Source organism: Durio zibethinus, chromosome 4 (assembly GCF_047325235.1).
Source record: "Durio zibethinus cultivar Kanyao isolate XHJ-2024 chromosome 4, ASM4732523v1, whole genome shotgun sequence".
In the NCBI taxonomy this organism is placed as follows: Eukaryota; Viridiplantae; Streptophyta; class Magnoliopsida; order Malvales; family Malvaceae; genus Durio; species Durio zibethinus.
The window spans coordinates 36,594,389-36,610,643 of record NC_143165.1 but is presented as its reverse complement, the minus strand read 5'-3'; the positions used below and the strand labels follow the sequence as shown (position 1 = coordinate 36,610,643).

General features: G+C 33.8%; 2 protein-coding genes and 2 pseudogenes across 2 annotated transcripts; 2 read left to right on the top strand and 2 right to left on the bottom strand.

Moving 5' to 3' along the window:
- Positions 1–264: 264 nt before the first annotated feature.
- On the top strand, positions 265–1,345 carry LOC111288343 (E3 ubiquitin-protein ligase MPSR1-like). The gene has a single exon (XM_022879193.2). It carries the CDS (start codon positions 500–502, stop codon positions 1,178–1,180), a length of 681 nt encoding a protein of 226 aa, XP_022734928.2. The 5' UTR covers positions 265–499; the 3' UTR covers positions 1,181–1,345.
- A 113-nt stretch (positions 1,346–1,458) lies between these two features.
- Positions 1,459–4,858, bottom strand: LOC111289070 (protein HOTHEAD-like; annotated as a pseudogene).
- LOC111288341 (myb family transcription factor PHL8-like) lies at positions 4,682–8,269 on the bottom strand. Its single transcript, XM_022879192.2, has 6 exons — positions 6,352–8,269; positions 6,165–6,241; positions 6,013–6,070; positions 5,836–5,911; positions 5,674–5,743; positions 4,682–5,581 (listed from the first exon to the last, which is right to left on the bottom strand). Exons 1-6 carry the CDS (start codon positions 6,482–6,484, stop codon positions 4,964–4,966), a joined length of 1,032 nt encoding a protein of 343 aa, XP_022734927.2. The 5' UTR covers positions 6,485–8,269; the 3' UTR covers positions 4,682–4,963.
- Positions 8,270–14,107: 5,838 nt separating this feature from the next.
- Positions 14,108–15,815, top strand: LOC111288444 (cyclic dof factor 1-like; annotated as a pseudogene).
- The last annotated feature ends 440 nt before the right edge of the window (positions 15,816–16,255 follow it).

The window sequence follows — 16,255 nt, the reverse complement described above, 5'->3', positions numbered from 1 at the left end:
AAATTCAAAAATTGCTTCTCAAACAAAAAATGAAAAATCCTTTTAATTTGTCAAAGGTAAATATCACAAGAGTATGTGGACAACAAGACGAGTGGGCATGAAAACATAGTTTGGCACAAGCATATCGCTGGCATTGAAATCTACTCCTCATCCTAAAAAATATCTTCTCTTAACTGACAATGACTTTGCTTTGTTTGGTGTGAAGGGATAAAATCAGTCATGTCAATGTTAAAGTCATAACTGCTCACTGAACATGCTCGTAATAGATATTGGTACAGTTTTTGCATAATCAACATTCCAGATCCTTCCACACTTTCACCAGTTCAATTCTGTGGGCTCCCTACTCTACCTCCACCAACTTCCTTGTTAGATCTCCCAGACCCATCGTTTGTTTTCATTCTCTGATTCATTCTTCTACTTGGAAGATTTTACCTTTCTCTTCTTCAAGTTCATTTCTTTCGCCAAAGTCTTTCTTATTGTCCTCAAATTTTAAGTTTCCATGGCTTCTGAAACTGAAGCACCTGAAATTTCTTCTTTGTTTGAAAGATTCTTGAGGCAAAGAGACCTCCATTTGTTTCTACCTTTTATCTTGGGATTCTCCAACAACAACAACAGCAATAACAATATTTCAAGAGAAAACCCTGAAGAACCAGATCAAGAAACATCCCAGGAAACAACTTCCCTGCGTGAAAGAATAATACTTATCAACCCATTCACTCAAGGCATGGTCGTGATCGAAGGAGCTTCAAATTTGGAAGCTTTGCTTCTTGGCTTGGCTAACAAGGATGGCCAGCCACCTGCTTCGAAAGCATCGATAGAAGCCATGCCAAGCGTGGAAATTGGTGAAAGTGAAGATGGTGAGTGTGTGGTTTGCTTGGAAGAGTGGAAGCCCGGTGAGGTGGCAAAGGAGATGCCTTGCAAGCACAAGTTTCATGATGAGTGTATAAGGAAGTGGCTTGGACTTCATGGGTCATGCCCTGTTTGCAGGTATAAGATGCCTGTTGAAGAAGAGATAGGCAAGAAGAGAGATGAGAGGAGAAGATCTGCCAGGGAGATTTGGGTTAGTTTTTCTTTTAATAGTGGTAGGAGAAGTGGGGATTCCAATCAAGTTCCTTCAACTGATTCCAATAACGTCTCCTCTTTAAGTCCTAGGCCTTATGATCATGAAATGGAGGGTTAGAAGAGTTTTATAAGATTTTATTTTCTTTTTGTTGCCCTTCATTTCAATTTTCTTTTTCTTTTTTTTTTTTTAATTTCATCTTTGTGGGAAAATTATGTACTTAGAGACACTTGTCTTTCTTAAGATGAGTTTAAATAAATTATTAAATTTGGTTAGTTAGAACAATCCCTTGCAAATTAATTCTTACATAAAACTAGTAGGTTCTTTCTTGCATCTTAGAATATTCTAGGAAAAATAATGTGATTCATGGTGATTGTGTTAAAAAAGAAGCACCCTCAATAGCATGATAATTAATTTTATTTAGTTATGTATGAATTTGTTGTCAGCATACAAATGTAGAGTTGTCAAGGGTTTTGTTGGGTATCGAGTGAAGAAGAAATATCTTCCCTTTCTCTCAGGATTTTGATCCCCTGATACCTTCCAAGCATTAGGTGGGTCGTCATTGGATTTGTGCCTGGTGATTCCGGGAAAGTTGAGCCATCAACAATTCTCAATCCCTTAAATCTATAAACCTTATAATCATTGTCCACAACCAATCCAACTGTGCAACCTCCATGGCCCATGGTAGTGGAAGTAGGTCTTCACATTCTCTTTGCTGAATTCTCTTAGCTCATCGGTGCTAGTCATCAAGTTATTTTGATATTTCATTGAAACTTATGCTACTTGTTCAAGCAAATTTACCATATTTGCAGTACTCCGTGTCTTTTTCTTCTGCTTCACTTTAAGGGTTTTGCCCAAGGTTATAGTACTGTTTAATTTACCATCTGTACTGGAAATGTAGTTTTGGCAGCTACTGGCATTCTTGTTTCATTGAAGCTAGTAGGCATAATTCCTCCAATTATGAATTTGAAGTCTTTCGCAATCCCGAAAACTTGAGGTTGCTCTGGCTGCCGATTTCGTGGATCTGTGTCTACCAAAACAGCAATGCAAGGATTATCTTTCATCCTTTTTTCAACTCCTTTCAAGTTGAGCTCATGTAGGATGTTGAAGTTCTTGAGGCGTATATGGGGTCCGATGCCACTTAATAATAGAAATTCTTGGGTTGATTGAGGTAGGCTTCATATGTCTGATATGTGCTGCCATCACTCTTTACGAAACCTTATGCCATGGACTATTGTCTTAGTTGCATTGCCTGCACGTATTTAAAACAGTCAGATAAGCTTCAATAATTCATTTCTAAGTTAGAACATTTCTGTACTCGCAATAGTTGAAGGCAGTGATAGCCCTATATCTATGTTTGAATAACTATGATTTTTGTAACACCCCAATCTTATATTGAGATAATTTAAAGTTTTATTATGATATATATGTAGAAAGTTAAACTCAAATTTGTGAGATATTTTTTGTGAGATAAAACAGTGAGATCTTCGAGTTAAAGTAGATAATATTTCGTAAGTTGAGTGCAAGTCTTCACAAATGATATCAAAATGGTTATCAATTGGACGGGAGTTAAGTGCTACATTATGCTATACGATGAGAACTACCTCTAGAATTCTAACCTCCGGATGCTCTTGTGATCTGTGTGTGTTTTGTGTTGGGTAAGAACTACATCTAAAATCCCAATGTCTGGTATGGTCTTATGATTTGTGTGTGTTTTGTGTTGGGTATTTTGGGCTTGCCCAATGTTTAGTGTGATTCAATAGATTTGTGTCCTTTATGTTGAGCTTGACGAGGATCTTAAGCTTTAACAGGAAAAGTTTGTAACATCCAAATCCCACATCGGTGTGTTGGTTGTGATTTGTGTGTGCTTTATATTGGGCTTGGGAGTCACCTTTAAAATTTTACGAGAAGTAAGTGCTACACCGTAAGAACTACCTTTAGAATCCTAATATCTAATATGATTTTGTGCTTTGTGTTAAGTTTGTCTAATATTTGATGTGATTTGATGGATTACACGGTGAGAACTACCTTTAAAATCCTAATGTTTAGTATGGTTTTGTGATTTGTGTGCTTTGTGTTAGATTTGGTCAATGTTTGGTATGATTCGATGGATTACACGGTAAGAATTACCTTTAAAATCTCAACGTCTAGTATAGTTTTGTGAGTTATGTGTACTTTGTGTTAAGCTTGTCTAATGTTTGAGCTTGAGAGGCATCTCTAGAATATTGCGAAAGTTAAATATTATACAGTAAGAATTATTTCTAGAATTTCAACGCCTAGTATGGTTTTGTATTTTATGTTGGGTTTGTCTAATATTTAGTGTAATTAAATGAATTAAACGGTGAGAACTATCTCTAAAATCTCAGCGTTTAGTATGATCTTATGATCTATGTGCTTTATGTTAGGCTTGCTCAAGTTTGGTGTGATTCAATGAATTTTTGTGCTTTGTGTTGAGTTTGACAAAAACCTCAAGCTTTAACAAAAGAAGTTTGTAACGCCCAAATACCATATCGGTAAAGTTTGTAACATTTTAATCCCATATTGGTGTGTTGGGTATATGATATTGTGATTTGTGTGTTTTGTGTTGAGTCGGGAAGTCACCTTTAGAATCTTATGAGAATTAAGTGTTTTATATTGAGCACTATTTTTAGAATCTCAACATGTAATATGATTTTGTGATCTATGTAATTTAGTGTGATGCAATAGATATGTGAGCTTTGTGTTAGGTTTGATAAATATTTCAAGTTTTAATAAAAAGAGTTTATAACATCACAATCTTACATTAAAAGATTTTGAGAAATTAAATATGTTATAATATTTAAGTATGTTTTTTTGTAAGATAAAATCGTAAAATTTTTATATCAAAATAAACAATATCACAAATTGAGGGTGAATTTCCGTAATTTTCATCTAAAATTTACTTGCATTCAAAAGAAGTACAATATTTTTGGGATTTGCTGCCCTCGGGAGGTCAGCTGAGGCGTGTTTTATGGCCCGTGCATCAAATATACTTGCACCAATTTTTGTTCCTTCTACGTGTTCTAAACTAAAGCTTTTATAAGGTAGAATTCCAGCTTCAAGAAGGCCAAATTCAATAACAGTCTGCCGTGGTGTCAATTCAGGCATGCGGCCCATTTTAGATTCCACCCATGAACCAACTCCTTATCCCAGCCAGCCTTGTTGACAAAATCCTCACTAGCTCGATTGTAAAGCCCCCCATTTATAGCCGAAGATCCACCCATTACTCTTCCTCTGCAGTTCCTAACACCATCTGTGGATGTGAAGTCTTGTGCTACTGATGAATATTCATTAGTCTGAATCAATAAGAAACAATAAAACCTTTCATCCATCACCAAGGGATTACCATAAGGTGATCCACCTCGTTCTACCAATAGCACTGAGAATTTCGCAGACACGGTTGCTGACGGCGCAGCCAGGGGTGCCTCCGCCTGCAACATCCAAGGTCATATAAGGAAGTTGTCGTGCAAAGAAGAGGTTAGTAACAAAAGATACACCCCTTTGGGCGGTGGCATATTTTGAGGCTTTAAGTGAAAACACAATGACAAGTCAATAAGCAAGAAGATAAATGCTTTGAGAAGCCTGTCATGGAGAATAGTTTCTTGAAAGTATAATTTTTTATGCTTCCATTTCTCAACTCTGGCTTAAGGACTAGTGGACAATTTTTTTATTAGCATCATTCATTTTCCAAGTTTTAGAGAGAGAGAATAAAGGAAGAGTTGTCTCTGCAAAATATACATTATACCTTCTTCTGATATCAATACATATAACAATATACATAGTTTATGAACAAAAGATTGGTTCTAAATAATCAGGTTCGCTGCTTACATATATTACTAAAAACCACGCAGCATAAAAGTTCCAAACCATGCCCACTGAACTGATCTATTCCCTGCAGTTCAAGTCTATTGCTTTTGGAACCGATTCGATGTCACTATGGCATTGGCTGTTGAGATCAAATGAACCCAACAATCCAGACTTTCTCAATCGACTACCAGTTTCCTCCTCAGGGAGCTCTAATCTTTTAGCTAGTGGTTGCTCAACACTTGTACCTTCAGAAATGTTACTCCCACTTCTTTTCTTTCCATTAGCTTGATTGCTTGAACCACTAATCCAAATCTTCTTTTCTGGGTGAATGTCCGTTAAGGAAAGTTCAACTGAAGTATTAGACTTCTGGGTACAAATATTCTCATCTTTTGGTGGTTCCTTGTCCTTTTGCCCAGAGCTCTCAGAAGATGTCAATGAGCTCTCCATGGAATATATAGCACCTCTCATTGTCTTTCTTTCTATTTCTTTTAAGCTTGAACCTCCTCCTTCTGTCAATTCTGAAAATGAAGAACTTGTGCAGCCAGTGTTAACAATTGAGACTAGTTGAGAGAGTTCAGCTACACCAAGTGAAGAGGAGCTATACCCAGCTGCAGCCAGAGTTTCTTGTGCTTTCTTTAATACTGATTGTAGGTACTTCCCTTGAGCTTCAATTCTTAGCTGTAAATGTCTCTGGACCTGTAAATGAGAAAAAAAATAGCCTGATTGATATGCATTGATGCAACTGAAAATCAGCTATTTAAATTGGGAATTGGTTTAATAGGTCATACTTCAATCTGTTCATGAAGCTTTCTCTGAACTTTCATCTGCATTTGGAGAGCCTGAGCTATCTGCAAGCTTCTAATGAACACAACAATTATACAGTCAACTCAATCTGTTTTATTATCATTTCCATCCAAAATTTAATCAAAAGATCCATGTGTAACTATTACTCATTCATCTGTTTGTGAGTTCCGTCACTTATATCACTACTGAAATTCCCATCACTGCTTTGTCTCTCTGTGTAATCTGTATCACAAGAATGAAAGGGAAGTAGAAAAAAAGATTATATTCCTATATAACTCAATATATGAATTTAAATACAACAAGCAATGAAATTTTAATCTTACCATCTTGTTTATTGCCAAGGCAGATTTCTGTCTGTTGGCTTTTCCCCAGCCTGTATTTCTGCACGAAGAAGATAGATTTAAAGCTTGTTTTCTTTCCTATTTGGTTAGAAAAAGAAAATTGAAAGTGTGATTAGGCAATGAAGAGTAATTACCTGTAAATGGCTTTTAAGATGATACAAAGTGAGTCCTGCAATTCCCATCACCCTCATCAGACTCTTTGGTGTTGCTTCTGCCCAGAAATAAACACAAAGAAAAATGAACAATTCTTATACATACAAATAACAAGATGATTAGACAAGATGATCATTACTATTAAGGTTATCTAAAAGTATACTCAACTGTCTGCCCCTCCAAGTTGATTGACAGCTTCAACAAATCTTTGATGAAGTTCAGGAGTCCATTTTAGCCTAGGCTTTGCATCAGTTGACATAATCAAATTCATGTTTTGATTTTGCATATTTTGCAGACCCATGTTTTTTGTGTTGTGTAAGAGAGACAGGCAGAGGGGGCAGAGAACTGAAACTCATGTGTGGGTTTTGATCCCTTTTTGGTAGCTATGCTTTCAATATGCAGCAGCTGTAGTTCTCTTTATAATTTTGGAGTTGTTGGGCTGTCCTATGATCTCACTCCATATCTGGAAGAATAGGTGGGGTTGCATTGCTGAGGGAATATATGGCATGAGCTGCGGCTCTTCCTTTCTCTCATCCCCCATTTCATACTAACTTTTCTCTTTTTTTTTAAAAAAAAAATTTCTTCTTTCTTCTACTTGAAAGGGGGTGGATGGAGAGAATCTCTGATGCAGCAAAAACAGAATAAGCAACACAGTTCAATTTAAGTCTCAAAAGGAGAGAAAAGAGGAAAAGTGCATGGTTTGTTTTTATCTTGCTGGTTTCCCATTCCTCCCTCTGTGATGCCATTCCTTTATTTTCCTGCTTGATTCCCCTGCAGGGTTAGGTAGCCCCACCATGATGAATAATGGATGCAACTTTCCTAACACTATGAGAAGCTTTCAAGGAAAATTATATAGTGAGAAAATTAAATTGACAGGAAGGCTATAATGGTTACTAATTTCCTTTTGATGATTGAAAGGGCATTGAAAGGGCAAACCAAATGAGCAATGGCCCTTTGTTTCTTTTGATTTTTCTTTCTCCTTTTTACCTTTGTTTTTATATTTTCTTTTAATTATAGTGTGACTGAGATTCTTTTTGTTCTTAATATGAATGAAGGACTCAAAGAACCTAATATTAGATTTTTGGACCCAGCTGACCCCATTTTTCTTATAAAGAAAGTACTCTAGAAAAAGTGAATCGAGTCAGGCCAACTTATAGCTAACAGAACACAACTGAGGTGAAAATAACCCCATAGTAAAAATTCTTCCCTGGAAACTGAACCAAAGGAAGACACAATTCTGTGAGATTATCCCATTACAGGAGAATCTCAGGTCCTTGGTTTTTTATAAAGACAGTCATTAGGGCTGACAGCTTTACATGTGACTCCATTTGCAACTTGAGTTTTACCTTCTCAAACATCTACCAACACCATCCAAGTGGCATCTGAAGTACAATTCAATATATCAGATCAGGTGTAGGCCAGGCAAGCAGTCCTAATAACTTCTTGACATAATCTTTTGGGACAGTAGTTTTCTATATACTGAGTGTTGATTGGTTTTATCCCCAATCTTTTGCACCAGGTTTTGCTTCCTTTCTCCCCTGATGATCAGACTAAAACAAAAAGTGGGAAAAGGGTTATTCCAGGTGACTGCACAAGATGCAACTTTAACAGACCTGAAGTTACCCTCATGTTGTGGTAAGCTAAATTATCGTAAATCTAAATTTTGGACAAAGACTCCATTATTATTACACAATGCTAAACTTGAATCAGAGTATCCTGAAGTGAGGGTATAAAGTAAGAGAGCTAGCATCCCATGGCACATGTCACACAAGACAAAACCCTCCCTTTTCTCTCTCTGGCAAATGCAAACACAAGGAAATGACAAAAAGCTCCCCATAGTTTATTGATGCACACTTTATCCTAGTATGAAAGCAATCAACAGGACTCATTCTGCTAAAAGTCCTATAAAGAAACATATTCCAAAGAGAATGCTAGCTTTGAATCTGTAGACTGTAATCCATATCCAAGCAGACCAGAAAGAAAAGAAATTTCACACAAAAAAAAAAAAGGAAAGATAAAGGGAAGCCACAATGGCCAACAAGAAATCATAAAAGTCAATTGAATCAGATTAATCTTCTGATTTCTTGGGCTGCGTTCAAGAGTTAAATTACTGGAATAAAAACCAATGATTGAACTGCAAAGTATTGCCATCTCAGTGCCATACGTTCAGTTGGTCTGCTAAATCGACAAGCTATTTTCCAGGATTCAAAGGTAAGGAAGATTAGATGCTAAGTGTTATTATATTCAGGCAACCAGAGAGCAATAGGCTGCTTCAATACACACCTTTGTTAATGAAAGATCACCAGCAGTTGACTGAATACAATTCAGTGAGCGTAGAGTGGAAGGTCCATCAACCCCTATTGGTCCGAGTGACAAGAAGCAAGGTTCCCTTAAACAAGATCTTGGTTTCGAATCTTGTGAATGAAAAAAATAGGCGCTGGGAGAGTTTGCCCTCTTATGGGGTCTGACTGACCCAGCTCGATTCCGGAATAGTCAGGACCAAAATGATTACCGGATAGAGTGGAAGGTCCACTGATCAGATTGTTACGATCATCATTCTGTTCAACAAAAAATTTAACAATGAGATTCACGTGGTCGTCCATCTTGACACAAAGAGGGGTTCTTCCTGAGTAAGCATCCGAATTATAATTCCTCAGTGGCAAGCTCGTAGTTCACATTCAAAGAAAGGAATAAAATTATCGACAAGTTTTTATGATATGTGGTCCTACTGTTTGAAAAACAAGAAGAAAAGAAGAGTTATTGAAGAACCTTTCTCTTTAACCAGCTGCTGCACTTGAACCTCCTTTCTTGCTTTAATATATTCCATAACAGGTAAAGGAGATTCTGGGATGATGCCAACCGGCCCCTGGTTTTTTTGGGTCAGTAGCAGAAGGTCAGGTGAATTAAAAGTCATGCAAACAAAGGTGCCTCATCAATTATTATTCTTTAAGGGTCCCATCAGAATAGATCTCATAAATCCGAAAGCATGGAAGAATATGAGAAGGATATGGCCTGAGGAATCTAGAAAAGAGAAACAAAAGGAGCTAGTCGCCATCCAACTAACGAATTAATGGAAATTTCAGCTGAAATATTATGTCAAGCACAGTCACAAACTGAACATGACGTTAGAAATATGTCAAAACTCACAAATCAAATTTATTTCCCCATATCATCTGAGTGATTGATTGTAGTCTTTTACGATAAGAAAATACCAAGCATGAAACATCACATGTTCAAATGGCAGTTGAATGATTCTCCAACATATCAATCAGTAAATAGCATCAATGGGTAAAAAAGCTGCAAAGACAAGCACAATCGGTTCTACATATTCACTGATAAAGACATGCCACTAAAAGACTGTTTTATCAATCCTTCGAGCTTGATTTCTTGTTTTGGTTGAGTTCAGTGGTAATTCATGCAGCCATGTCATCTCCCACAACCATTTTTTACATTTATGAAGCTTGAGGAAAAAATAAATCTTGGTAGCATTATTGTTGAATTTGTAATTTTCTTCTCTAAAATGAAAAAAAAAAAAAGGTTTGCGGCATTGGAAAGTTCAACGAGAAATTTGTTCATATCTAGAGAAATACATGATTAATAGATAAAGCAAATTCTATGTTCATATCTTTGTCCAAGACCCCACAACATGATTGATAGAAACAAAGTAAAATCGTTTAGAAAGATTATTCCTTCAAATAATTCAAGCCAATCATTTCTGATTAAATGTTACATCCAACATCGAGTATCCACTTGGTTGACATGACTTAACCCATTGCACAGCTTGCTGAGCAATGTGGAAAGGGGAAGCCATAGGAGATTGGAGAGTTTGGAGACAGAAGTGTTTCACAAAACTACACTAGTTACGATGAGCAGCCCATGAATAACTCGGTTTTATTTTTTTTTTTACAAAAAATCATATTTTAGAAATAAAAAAATAATTATAAATATTGAGATTCAATTTCAAATTTATAAGATATTTCTTTTAAAAAGTAAATATATTAATCAACTGTGTTAATAGACATGAGAAGACAATATCATCATGAAAGATATAAGAAACTTCTAAAGCATATTCCAATAAATGTAATGAGCATATAAAATATATCAATGTTTTGCTTTTGACATCAATTTGATGTACTCAATTTACTTGATGGGGGCAATTACCCTTAGTCAATTTTTTTCTATTCATTAGGCTAAGACAAGATATGGTTCTTTTTTTTAATTAATTTAATGCACATTTATCCACCCCAACTTGCTTAATGCAATTAAATTTCATATTGGGCATTAGCCTAGGATATAGCAATAGGAAAAGAAAAGGTTAGAAAAATGGTTGATGGGATGGGAACAAAAGTGATTGCAAAGTGACCAACACCTCAGCCCCCTCCTATTTTCTCCACTATATTAGCAGTGTCTTTGTCTATGATTTTGATAAGAGTCCAAGTTGCTAAACCTAGCATTTACAATTTAAGGTTTAATTTTACATAATTTTTCCACTTTCAATTAGCATGTGATACGTATAATAAATAAATTTATAAAAATTATAGATTCAAGAAAATTTAATGATATAATATTTTTTTGAATGAGTTAAGTAATAAGAATTAAAGATTAGAATTGGATTAAATTTTTCTAAAATAATTTACACAATAATTTCATTTTATGCAAAGGTTTTTTTTAAACAATCGTTTTAATCAAAGGTTAAAACATTTGTTGCAAACTATTCTTATAATTTATATTAATCAATTTAGGTCAAATTATGTAAGAAGTTAGATTTTGTAATCCATCAATTATTGAAATTTAATCTATTTATTATAATTCATATAATTTTTTTTCTTTATATTATTTTGATTTAATAATTTAATTCAATTTTAATCTCATTCAATTTTTCATTAAATATATTTATATAGCATTCGACCAACTTATGTATTTATTGACTAAAATAATATGACATTTTGATTATATTAGATTTGAAAAGATGTTGACACAAATTAAATGACATGGCACATAAGGTTGATAATTCTTTAAATCGGACTTTGATTTGATTTTTTTTAATATTATATAATATTATGAAATTTTAAAATTTTATTCAAATTCCAATGAATCTTCATTTGGTCCTAATCAAATTAAATTTTTTTGGTTCGATTTATCAGTTTTTAAATTTAATTTTTTTATTTTTATATGTTATTTTAATATAAAATTTTAATATATTTAAATAAATTTTGATATAAAAATATTATTTTTATTTTTTAATAATTTTAAAATATTTGTATTAAAATATATATAATTTGATTCAATTCATTTTTTTTATTTTTTATATTTCGATTTAAAATTTAATCTGAATCTAATATATACATTTAATATCTGAACTTGATCCAAATTAAATAAAAAAAATTAATCTAAATCAAATCAAACACTACGATTTCGACTTTTAATTTCTTCAATTTGTTTCTCATCCTATTGTTACATGACATGCCATTTAATCTATGTCGGATTATATTTTTTAATTTTTTTTCAAACACTTAATTATTAGTTTTAATTACTTTAAAGTAATAACTTAAAAAAATTAATCTAAAATGAAAAAACTCTGAAAAAAATAATTGAAACTCCCAAAAGCAAACAATCAAATCCGAAAATCCTTTCTACTAATCATAAATCCAAATAAAAAATCATTTACCCTAATCAGTAAAATAAGGGATTTTTTATTTGGGTAAGGGATTCTTTATTTAAGTTTATGATTAGTAGAAAGGATTTGAGATTTGGTGGTTCGATTTTGGAAGTTTCAATTGCTTTTTACTCTTTTTTTTTTAAGATTTATTTTATTTTTATTATAAAATAATTAAATTAATTATTAAATATTTTTTAAAAATCTAACTTGGATTAAAAGAAATTAATTATGACATATTATTTAATTCACATCACGATCGTTTCAAGTCTAATCTAATTAAAATGTCACATTATTTTATTGAATGGACATGTAACTGATTAATTGCCATATTAACATATTTAATGAAAAAATTAAATGAAATTAATACTTGAATTAAAATTATTAAATTAAAATAATATGAAAATTAAATATTATGAATTATAATATATGAATTAAATTTTAAAATTTTGATAATCGATTTATAATAATCAAACGTCTTATCTCTAACCTGAACTGGACACGTGGGAGTACGGGGAATTATACATGTTCCTCATTTTCAGTATTTCAACAAAGGACAGCCACTGAAGAATCTTTTGCAAGTGCACCCCTCGTCCCACGATCTAAAAACGCAACGGAGCTGCCAAATTTCCGGCTGTCTCAGGGGACCACGTGGCAAGATACAATTCGATACAGATGAGGTGCAGCTTCGAAATGGAAATTTTTTTTGTTTCGCTTTTCGCAGGTGGCACCCGTGTCAGAATATGTGCTGAGCTGTAGATGGCCAGCCAGATGGATCACTTGCCACCTGGGTTTGTGAGAATGAGATCAATAGAATAATATTTATCTTTTAAAATATATTGAAAATAATTTAATATATAATCTCTTAATTTCATTTATAAAATTAAAAATTTACATTAATAATATATAAAAAAAAGCAAGCTCTAAATTTAATTAAATATATGTTGGAGTAAAATATTTTAAACCATAATTAAAGGACTTGGCACTTATTTAAAGCTTTATCTATCGATAATAATGTAATCTATTGACAAATTATTAAATTTTAATTTCAATAATCAAAATTCGAATTTTGATAATTTTAAATAAAATTTTTTTATCTAATTAATTGTTATATTTATAATATATTTTTTTATTTGATTTTTAAAACTTAAAAATTTATAAATTAAATAGCAAAAGATAGTAATAAATCAAATTTGATTAAAATAAGTAAATACTAGTTAAAAGTTAACACAAATTGAAATATTAACTATAGTTACACATAGAAATAAAATCATAATTTTAGTTGACTCTTATCAACTTTAATCATCTTTCCTTATGATAAAACATCAACTATTTTAAAAGTTAAAATATTATATTTTAGATTGATGGTGAAAATTTTAGACTTTGAAGTAAAATATTATCACACATTTTTTATCATATTAATTTATTAATTATTTAAACGTACTTTAATGTATAAGATATGTAACAATCTTCTAATCTCATAATTCATGAAAATTTTGTTATATTTTTAGATAAATATTTTTATTAAAAATTTTAACACAATTTTATCCTTAAATAATTATTAATTAAATTTAAATTATAAATATTATTTTTAATATTTTTATATATTATTAATTTCTTTTATGGAACTCTATTCTTAATTTATTGATTTAATAAATGTGAGTAGAGAGGTGAAGGACGAGTACTCGTAAAGGAAGAAACTAAGTGCAGCTGACATGGCGGAGGAAAATGGACAGGGCAACAAAGCAACATCTTTTTCTGCAATGGAGCAATGTAACAGAATGAAAATATCTTAAAGCCCACAAAACTTGTGGCTCTAAATTTTTAGAAGACGATTCCATTGCTGACATTGAACCAGGAGGGGGAAGCTTTGACTGATCATGGGTTATCCTTTAGAAGAGATTCTAGGGAGGATTGTTGTGATGGAAATCTTCTTTCTTCGTCTGATTCCTTAGGTGGAGTGAACTCTAATGATGAGTATCAAGCTCAGGCTACCAGGGAGGAACGGGTATATGTGTTTGACTGAGTTTGAGTTATATTTTTTTCTTAATTTTTCTATTTAAACTGGGGATATGTGCTATTTGCAAGCTTCTTAAGTACAAACTACATGCTATTTTTCACAACCTGGAAATCATTGATAGGTTGGCTTTAATATTTTTCTTTCAATGTTTTTATATTCAGGGACTTGAGAAAGCTGTTGACTCTGTTCTGTATTTTGCTTTCCTGCAATTCTTAATGGCTTAGCTGCTTAGGATATTGGCAAATTCCAAGAACAACCCTTTGGCTAGAAAGTCATAAATGTTAATGGTTTGATTCAACTCTCTCACCCTTTTGCATCTCTAGTCTCCATTAGTATTAGGCTTTGGTGGTGGAGATCGATATTTCTCAACTTGAGGATTCAGTTTCAATGATCCGCCATCTCTGACTTTTTTACAATTGAAAGAAACAAACAATCAGATGGATTATTCTGTTGTCAGAGGCATATACTTAGTCGAAGCGAAGCTTAGCCACTATGATCTTGTAGTAGCCTCCCTGCTTGACACTTCAGGTTGCCCTGGAACGACCTATGTAACCGGTCTCTCAATAACAGATCAAGTTATACTTCCATGTCCACGATGTAATAGCAAGGAAATCAAGTTCTGCTACTACAACAATTACAATGTGAACCAGCCGCGTCATTTTTGCATAAACTGTCAAAGAACTGGACTGCTGGGGGAACCATGAGGAACGTGCAGTTGGTGCAGGTCGTCGAAAAACCGAAAGCTCTTCTGCTCTGCACTACTATCATATTATGATTATGATTTCCGAAGCTATCCGAGCAGCTCAAGCAAGTGCTGCAAATGGAATACGCCAAACAATAATAGCCGTGTCCTCACTTTTGGCTCCGGTTCTTCTATACCTGTAGCTTCAGTCTTCAATATTTCAGGAAAAACACAGATTTATGTTCAGAATGGGTTTCAAAAACCTAAGCAAAGAATTGTTGTCGAGGATAACCACTAGGGTGAATCACTGATTACTTCGTCTTATTCCCCAGAGAAGGAAGGCGAGGCTAGTTTAAATCAAGCACAGGGTAAGAATTATCAATGGGTTCCTTCTAAAGTACCGTGTTTCAAAAGGCCTTCTTTGCCTTTTCCAGGGGACTCAATCCAGAGGAGTAATGCAATGCTTCCACCTCCGCCTACTCTCTGCCTTCCAGGCATTCCAGTATTATTCATATCGCCATTACAGTGTACCAAGCCCTTGGGATATTCCAGTGGCCTCCCCATCACCTTCTTCTGTTAACCAATGTGCTCTAGCCCAACTTCTCCAGCTCTGGGGAAACATTCAAGGGATGAAAACAATCTCAGTCCAGCCAACTTGGAGAAAGAAAAGCCTTCAGGGGAGAGTAACAAGTCAGAAGGAAGAGCTTTGAATTCAAAAACTTTGAGGATTGATGATCCTGGTGAGGCTGGAAAAAGCTCTATGCTGGCAACACTTCTAATTAAAAGCAAGAGGACCAATTCTATTAATTCGGAAGGTCTATTTGATGGCTTTCAAGCGAAAAGCAGCGATTACATAAATGACAGACTAGAAACATTCTAGGTGTTGCGAGCCAACCCTGCAGCCTTGTCTCAATCACTCAACTTCCAAGAGAACACATGAATGGAGAGATAATACTAGCAACCGCATACTCTATGCCATATCAGCAATTGATCTAGTGATCATCTCACATCATGCAACCACTTTGCAGTTGACAGATTTTTTCCACCTTCACCACAATGTTATCATCTTACTAGCCAACCTCCCTGAAGGAGTAGCTGTTGGTGAATCAATCAATGTAGTGGAAGACTGGGACATGTTAATTAAAAAAGGGTTGGGAGTGGAATCATCTATTCAGTTATCTAGTAAGAGAGTAATAAAGGCATCCCTGACTAGCTCATTTAGCTGCCTTTTATAAATGCTGTGATAATGTTAGTTGAAACAGAGAGATACTTGGATATGGTACAACTTTCATATATTGAACTTGTAAACTAATTTTAAATCTGTAACAAAATTGTATCACTTTTTCTCTCTTGTGCTTCAGTAAATCACCTGCGCTGTCTAGCTTTTGCTGCTGAAATAAATATCTTATTTCTTCTTCTAGAAGACCTTACTGCTCTTGTTGCTAGGATAAAAGTAGCAGCAAATCATGGATTCTGCTATATAGTCTGAGAACATCAGAAAATAGGTGCCTATAGTTGCATTAGTTGATACATGGGAAGATGAGTGATGGCAACTCAAGTTATAGTTAGTTTCTCCCCCCTGGCAACCAAGAATATAAAAAAAAAAAAAATCCTAGTAATTATAAAGTAAAGGTAAGGAATTAACAAGATAAGAGATTGGTTCAATTTATAAATTCATTTTTTTTCAATGTAAATGATTTTGAGTTCGAATATT